The following is an 8,729-nucleotide window of genomic DNA, read 5'->3' as shown; positions in this document are numbered from 1 at the left end:
AACGTTCAGTGCGTCCACTCAGGCAAAAACAAATGTTTGGCGTGGTTTTCCAGAAACAGTATTTGATCAAATTTACACGAGACAGGGCACCCAATATCTCACGTTTATAGCACTTGCTCCTGTGCATTTCTGTGATTATTCCAGTTTTGTTTTCATTATGTATCATATTGGATGTCAAGTCATGAAGTATTGACAAAACATTATTATGAAAGATTATTCCACAAACCCTTTCTACAGTACCCTTCTAGGGGACCTCGAGTAGGAAGTAGGAAAACTGTTTGTATTTGGGGTAACCCTAAACTGGTCATCAGTTTTTGGTTAAAAAAAAGAATAATAAAAATAATCTAGGCCTATTCAAAAACTGTAGATTTACAATACATTTCCAGCCAGTATCGAACCTATTCTGGTTAATGTGGCTGTTTATGACAGCTGGTGGCCGTTGCTAGGTTACAGGTGTATGGTACATAAGGTGAAGTGATACTTATAGTCATAGACATGTTGTCGGAGTGCTGTTACCGGGAACAGTTATTTGAATGACTCGCATCCAGTCAAAATGCACAGTAATAAGACGTGCGTGTCTAACTTTTCTGTCAAGTACACCCCCAATTTAATATCTATTTTGCAGCAGACTTACCATCTGAAAAGATGTTGTGTCAGACACCCCCATACACGGTTTGTGTTGTTAAAAACATTATTATTTTCCCCAAAGGTTTTCCAAAACAGACAGTTTAAAGTGAGAACCACTGGAATCTGGAAGATTCATCTCTCCGAATGTATGCAGTAAAACCATAAACACACAGTGCATTAAACACGCTCGTTTGTGTGTCTTCTTTGACTGTCCAGATAAACGGCTGTGAAGTGCACAAAGATAGAGAGAAAGCTGTGAGCCTGTTGTCAAGTGTGGATATCAGAAGAATCCGACTGCTTGTGACTAGACCGGAGATGCAGGTAAACACGCCCGCACGCGCGCACACAGAAATAATGGCACTATTTGACAGCCTATGTCTTGTCGGATAACAGCAGTTGCCTGTTAAGTGCCTTTCGTTTCCATGTTGACTGACAGCATCATGGCATGATTGCTTGGGGCTCGCGCACGCACACACGCACACACACACACACACGCACGCACAGAGCATGGTGTCAGTGTGCTGTGTTCTTTCTTTCAGCTGGATGAGGAGGTGTGGCTGGATGAGGAGCAGAGAGCGCTCCTGGAGGAGCTGAAGATGGAGATCCTGGAGGAGAGGAGGAAGGAGAAGGCCAACAGAAGAGAGGAGGAGGAGGTGAGAGTAGAGAGAGAGAAACATTGAAGTGTTGAAGTGTTCTTCAATGTTGCCAGAAAGTCCCCCGTTCGCTTCCTGGGACCAGCAGGTAAAATAGCTATAAATATATAGTCGAAAAACAGAAACTTTGCCTCCTCGCTAACTCTAAATGCATTCTAACTCTACTGCTACAGTATATACAGTATATCGGTAGAGTTGGAAATGGATTCGGACTTTCAGAGTTAGCAAGGATGTAACGTTTCTGCCATCCCAACCATCTGACGAAAACCACAACAAAACAACAAAAAGACCACGACACAGGACAACACACAGACATGTGTGTGTGGGGTAGAATTCAGTGGCCTAAGGACTAAATTGGTAAATTGGTGAGAAAGGGGGGGGGGGGAGAAAATAAATGAACGTCAACCCTAACACAACACGTTTTCAATCCAGAATCCAGCAGAAGACGACATGACGACAGACACGGCGACCTGTTCCTCCAACACTCAGGACAAGGACAGTGGGTTTGGACGGAGCGGAGAAAGCCCGGAGCGCCGGCTGGCCAAGCCCCACAGGAGGAGTCCCGCCCAGGGCCTGCGGGATCGATGGAAGGCTGAGCATTCCCACACCCAGGGCCAAGGACAGGGAAGCCGAGGGACTGTGGTTCTCCGAGACCACCAGAGCTCCAGGACGGCCATGTCCCAGCAGCTCGTGGAGCTCAAGTGTCAGATCCGAAATGGAGGGGAGTGCGGCGTGTACTCGATCCGACACAGCATAGAGTGTAGCGTGACAGAGCAGGGAGGCGGAGGTGGTGGAGGAGGGGTTGGGGTGGAGCAGGAGCTGAGGATGTTAAACGAGGAGCTTCACAACATTGAGCTGGAGTGCCAGAGCATCATGCAGGCCCACCAGCTCCGCCAGACTCCCGAGGACGGGAAGCCCCAGCCCTCGTCCTGCTCTCCGGGATGGAGCCCAAAAGATGGGCACAGGCGGCTTCAAGGTGCCGGCAGGCTGGCAGACATCCATGAGCACCCGGAGAGGTCAGACAGCGACAAAGTCCGTGGGGACAAGGACAGCTCCAGTGCCTACAACACGGCGGACAGTGCCCGGTCCACACCGCTGGGTATGGAGAGATCTCCGGACCACTCTCTGCAAAGACGCGTCAACCTTACGAACCAGAGGAACCTGAGGCTGGCCTCTTTCTCATCCTCAACCACCTCCAGCCCTATCCCAATCACCAAGCCCCAGGGGATACCAAGCCAAAAAAACAGACCAGACCCAGGCCCTGTCATCTCCAGCAGTCCAGACCAGAGCAACCCCTCGCCCTCAGAGTCAGACCCAGCCCTGCCTGCAGATGACGAGAGGTGTGAGAAGAAAGGAAGGACCAGAGGTTCCCAAAGAGGGCTTCCTTATGCTTCACCCTATCACACCGCTCCCCATCATGGGCAAGGAGGCTGCAATCCACTCCAGGTAGGTACAACTAAGCAGAGAGGTTGGATGAAAAGATTCAATTTGGGGTTGTTCAATGTTGTTCTACTCTATGCTGACAATGTATTCTTGTATATTGCAGAGCTACATGGAACAGCTGCTCCAGCAGCACTCTCTGGAGTATTCCCAGAGCCAGCTGAGCCTGATCAGCATCTGCCAAGACCCACTGAACCGTGGCGGAAACGGGCGACCCGGGGAGCCCCGCCTGGAGTGGAAGGTCAAAGTCCGTGCAGACGGCACCCGTTACGTGGCGCGCCGGCCGGCGCGTGACCGCATCCTCCGCGAGCGAGCACTGAGGATCCGGGAGGAGAGGAGTGGCGGAATGACGACGGACGATGACACCATGAGTGAGATGAAGATGGGGAGGTACTGGAGCAAGGAGGAGAGGAAGCAGCATCTGGCGCGGGCCAGGGAGCAGCGGAAGAGGAGGGAGTTCATGCAGAAGAGCCGGCTGGACTGCCTGATGAGGGAGGGGTCCGGAAGCGGTGTCGACGGGAGGAAGGAGATCAACATCGTGGAGCTCAGCCACAAGAAGATGATGAAGAGACGCAACAAGAAGATCCTGGACAACTGGATGACCATACAGGAACTGATGAGCCACGGAGCCAGGGCACCAGAGGGCACCAAGAAGGTCCACAATGCCTTCCTGTCTGTCACCACTGTGTAGGTGACAGTCACATACCGACCAAACCGTGGTTGTACTAGGTACTTCTCTTATTCAAGAAGCCTGTGCACCCGCGTGGCAGTCAGACCTTGACTGAATGACTAAAGCCTGATTTGTTGTGCACCAGTGTCGCACGCCGAAAATAGCAGCTCTGTTGCTAGATCGTTGGTCAGCTATTTGCAGTACGCAACACGGCGTACAACCAAACATGAAGAAGGCATAACACTATACCAATGTCCCAGTTTCACCCCCCCCCCCACTGTAGCCATGCGTTCTGTCAAAGTGCCCTTGAGCCACACGCTATACCAGCTCATTATCTCTGTTGCTCCTAATAAGAGCACAAACATTATTCGTCACAACTGTGTAGGCGATGTATCTCACCAGCAACGACTGAATCTGAGTACAGGACACACTTTCTGAACCAGCGGCCTCTGCACCACGGTACAACACGTCGCCTACTGTGTCACAGCAGTGGTCCTCAACCTGTGGTCACAGCTGCGTAGGGCAGTGGTCCTCAACCTGTGGTCACAGCTGCGTAGGGCAGTGGTCCTCAACCTGTGGTCACCCCCGATGTGGTGGCCACCCCGCGTCGGAGCCTACTGGCGTCTTGTTATACCGCTGAGTGGGCAATAATCCACAAAAGGTTGAGAGCCACTGGTGTAGCGGATATGTCATTCCAGAAATGGTTGAATACACTGTATTTGTCAAGTTCTCTTTTTGATATATATCAAGTATAGCTACTGTATCTGTGCTTCAGGGACTGCTTAATTGATTCCATGTAGTCGTATTAATTGTCATCCCCTCACAATACAACTGTGGTTCTCCACCTCAGGGCTAAGGAGCCAGACTGCAACTAGTTCATATTCTGTCCCCAGGACTCAACCAGCAAAGCAGAATTAATTCTTAACATTCTTTCAAGTTTGCAATTCTGTATAGGCATCACTTACTGCAGGGGTGGGTAACCACCTTTTTTTTCCTACCTGGTGATTATTAGCCTCATATAATGTACAATCAGGAATCGGGAACGGTTTTGGACATACAAGGTTTCCACCATGCAGCGATGATATACAGTATACATTCCCTTAACTTGACTGTCCCCTTCTTCTCTGTCATCGCGTCCAAAAGCGGTATACACATTTCACTTGCCTCGTTCGAAGTGGCTGTCTTTGTTTCTTTTTCTTTTTGTACACCGGGAAAAGTTTTTTTCCCCAATATCTTTCACACTATAGATCCAGTGTTTTTGTAAAAGGAAGGATTTGTACCTCGAATGTTGACGGACCTGAACACAAAGTCTTTTTGTAATTTAATATTTCCCTGCAATTCAAGGACGACAATTCTCCTCTGTGAAATACAAATCCAGTCTTGAAGTGAACTTTTTCAGTTAGATTGTCAGAGTGAGTCACAGTCTCTCTCTCTCTCAGATAGCGCTGCCTCCTTTTCATCTCGCTTGAAGAAAGGTCAAGTCAAAGTTATTTTGGAAACTGAATTGAAGGCACAGAGAATATGATCAGGCTTGTATTATTTATGAGTTGGGTGGGAGGCTTTCTCCTCGACAGGTTTACCTCAACTTACTGTATACCGTACCACCCTTTGACTCATCAAAACGACTTGTCTTGAATGAATGCTTAGCTAGTTCAGTGGTGGAAGAAGTACTAAGATTTTTGTTTTGCTAAAATAAAAGTAGAACAATATAAAACATAAATAAAATACTAGTATTGGCATCAAAATGTACTTACAGTACAGAAGTAAAAGTACTCAAATGTTTCACAATTTTTAGAAAATAGCAGATCTACAAGGTCTGAGATTTTAGATTGGCTATTTTGTAAGTGTAAAATAGGTTTTCAAATAATTGTAGTGGAGTAAAAAGTACAATATTTGCTGCAAATGTTATGGAGTAGGCCTACAAGTAAAAGTATTGATAATTGGAAATTCTCAAATAAATTTAAAAAAAAAACTAAAATACCTCAAAAGTACAGTAATTGAATACATATACATATACTTACTTTCCACCACTGAGCTAATTGGATTATTGTCTGAAATATTCTCCTATTATTTTATTTAATTTTTTTACATATTGAGTGCATTGTGTTAATGTTAAATAGACTCATATTTATATTGTTTATTTATTTTCCTAATTTATTGTAAATTATTCTTTTCTCATGGGTCAAATAAATGTTTTTCAATAATTTGACTGCCCTTTCGAAGGCTGGCATATTTCAAGTTATTGTTAATACAACGTATGATGATCTGTCTTTTCAAATTGTTGGACGCTACCATTGAGGTAGATACAATTGGTGCTTTTTTCAGTGTAAAGGTTATTGATAAAACCTTGAGTTCAGTAGATGTTGATGGTGATATTTGTAAAAAAAAAAGAAATGAAAAGAAAAAATGAAATGATAAAAAAAAAAATGTTAATAAACATTTCTGTTTCTCAATTTGGAAAAAAGAAAGACACGTTTTGTGTGTTTTACAATCTATATTGATCATTCTACCGATCAATCTCCGATCCTCTGCCTGCCTGCTGCCTGCCTGCCTGCCTGCTGCCTGCTGCCTGCCTGCCTGCCTGCCTGCTGCCTGCCTGCTGCCTGCCTGCCTGCCTGCCTGCCTGCCTGCTGCCTGCCTGCCTGCATGCCTGCCTGCCTGCCTGCTGCCTGCCTGCCTGCTGCCTGCCTGCATGCCTGCCTGCCTGCCTGCCTGCATGCCTGCCTGCCTGCCTGCCTGCATGCCTGCCTGCCTGCCTGCCTGCCTGCCTGCCTGCATGCCTGCCTGCCTGCCTGCCTGTCTGTATGTATGCCCCGATGCAGCCTTCTCTAGCAAAGCTATCATCCTCCTCTCAGTTTCAGCACAGAACAGGAAAACGCTTTGTTTTCCCCTTTGAACATGGCAGCGCACCAGCAGCGAAATAGATTAACCCTGCATCTATCCTACTCATAATGTGCTTTGAGACCATGAGGGGAACGTCACATGCTTGGTTTTCCAAACTCGATGTGCATAAGAATTGCTATCTGCCTTTTGGAAAATAAGCCATACTGTACATATAGTTATTGTTTCCAGCACAAAGACGACAGCACATTTCTGATCCACACTGTGTGTGAGCTTTTTCCAGTGTGTGCATCTCTGTATTTACATTTTTATGGTTTTTCTTTGGCAAATAGCGATGCACAAAAGTAGCATCTGCATTTAAAAGTGAAAGTGTTTTAGACTATGTGGTTTTTTATTCATTGAACCAGTGAAAAGTATTCGCTTTTTTTGTGGGGCGCTAGCCCCTCCAATGCATGGCTTTTGAATATGGCAGCTAAGTCTATGGGATTTTGAATGGATTTGTTTAGAGCACTTATTACGTAAATCGTTTGCCAGCCAAGTCTATGGACTTTGAGGATGTTACAATATTTGTTGAGAGCATCATGCACTCATGACATAGATATCGTTTGTCAATTGCCAGCCAAGTCTATGGACTTTAATGTTTGTTTAGGGCACTATGGAACGACGTAAGACGCCATATGGCAGATATAAATTCAGTGGGCACACTTCACTTCAGAGTGTGATTTTTGAGTGGTGCAACCACTCCATTACGGAGCTATGTGTGTCCCTATATGTGTACACTGTACGCGTCCCAGCACGGACGATAACTCCGTCATTTCTCAACCGTTTTGGACGAAGGGAGAGAGTGAGAGTGTGCGACTGTGTGTGTGTGTGTGTGTGTGTGCGTGCGTGCGTGCGTGCTTGCTGTGTATCGTATAATATTGGTGGGAGGTGGGGGGGGGAGACTAGGATGCGTGTCCATTTAGCGATAGGGATACATCAAAACGGGCGAACTGCGCTCCCTGTTTCAAAGCATTAAGGGGACGTCTCCTGTGTCTCTCCCCACAGCCCAGTGAACTGAAGAATTAATGAGAAGACATCCGACTGCCATCCCTGCAAACTGCTGGGGCCTTTATACGCATAACATTACCTGTGTGTGTGTGTGTGTGTGTGTGTGTGTGTGTGTGTGTGTGTGTGTGTGTGTGTGTGTTCGGTGTGTGGGGGCACTCTCTGGCGACTTTCCCCAGCAAAGAACGGATCCCCCTCTCTGTCTCTCGCATAATATCCGATCAGTCATTCCAGTGTGACAGCAAGCAAAGGAATTAGGCGTCGCAGTCAAGTTACTGTTATGAATGATTAATCCCTTGCGTTGCATTTGAATGCGTTTGAATGTGGATCTGTCACAGGCCGCGTGGGCGGGGCCTAGGGGGTGGCACAGGGGGGCACTGGCCCCCCTTGTAATCTGATTGGCCACCCCGTGTGCCCCCCCATTTCCATTGGCTCTGATTGTCGTCAATCATCGTCTGTTACACTTCGTTGCCAAATTTGCTTTTTATAAGCGACTTCGTCATTCTGGGCTTGTGTTGTCTGTAACGTCGCTTGGGCTTGTTTTTCCATACCTGGTTGCTGGTTTCTCTCTCGAAATCTGGCAACACAAGCATTTCAGATTTCAGACGAGACCAGTGTTGCCAACTTAGCGGATTTGTCGTCATATTTAGCTTCTTTCCAGACCCCCCTAGCGACTGAATTAGTGAAAAGCTTCTGGCGAGAAATCTAGCTTTTTTCCCCTGGTGAATTGGGGACAAATCGTGTTGACAGGCGCCAGATATGCGCCAGAGATAAAATCATTTTTTTTTTTTTCTCAGCCTCAACTCCGCTAAATTGGCAAAACTAAAAGTGGTCGGCGCGTCTGGTCTGGCTCACAGGTCACAGCAGGCTCAGTGGCTTCCTCGGCTCGGTTATTATATGTGCACACTGCACAGACTGTCTGTACCAGTGCTTCCTCCTTTCTTGCTCTGCCTAGGCGAGTGCGCTCCGGTGCGGTATTTCCGAACGCGCCCCTCGAGCTCGACAGAGCAAGAAAGGAGGAAGCACTGGCAGCTCAGTTTATAGTCTGCTAGTAAAAATAAAATACACACTCGGATGCATAAAGTATTAACCTTCTAATTCCTGTATGGATCGGAACAAAATAGCGTTCTAAACATTAGTTGAATTGAGGTATGTTTTTTTTTATATTACAATGAGTTTAAACGATGTGTTATAAAATGAAGAGATGATACAAACTAAGTGCACATAAATGACAAATGTTTTTCTGGGCTGGCTACATATTTTCGTTGCTAGGGGCGCCTAAAAGTCGCTAGGGACGCAAAAAAGTCGCTGGGGGCGGCGCGCGCTACGCGCGCGCATATCCCACCCCTGGCGACTTTTAGCTACTTTTCGAGGAGCCACTAGCTACTTCCGTCACTGGAGAGTTGGCAACACTGGACGAGACCGGTGAGCCGGTTTAACGTGAGAGCAGA

At 47.0% G+C, this 8,729-nt stretch overlaps 1 protein-coding gene across 1 annotated transcript in view; it reads left to right on the top strand.

The window, feature by feature from the left end:
* The window catches only part of pdzrn4 (PDZ domain containing ring finger 4), a gene marked incomplete at its 3' end in the record, with an annotated part of 46,473 nt that extends 43,062 nt beyond the window's left edge, over positions 1 to 3,411 (top strand). Inside the window, exons 6-9 of the mRNA XM_080756927.1 lie at positions 844 to 948; positions 1,167 to 1,280; positions 1,713 to 2,726; positions 2,827 to 3,411. Of these exons, the coding sequence (XP_080613053.1) occupies positions 844 to 948; positions 1,167 to 1,280; positions 1,713 to 2,726; positions 2,827 to 3,411 (1,818 nt within the window). The remainder of the gene's footprint in view (positions 1 to 843; positions 949 to 1,166; positions 1,281 to 1,712; positions 2,727 to 2,826) is intronic.
* Positions 3,412 to 8,729: the final 5,318 nt, after the last annotated feature.

The sequence above is a fragment of the Protomyctophum bolini genome (genome assembly GCF_963924005.1).
Source record: "Protomyctophum bolini genome assembly, chromosome: 23".
Classification (NCBI taxonomy): Eukaryota; Metazoa; Chordata; class Actinopteri; order Myctophiformes; family Myctophidae; genus Protomyctophum; species Protomyctophum bolini.
The sequence above is the reverse complement of the archived record's forward strand: the minus strand, read 5'-3'. Positions and strand labels throughout refer to the sequence as shown.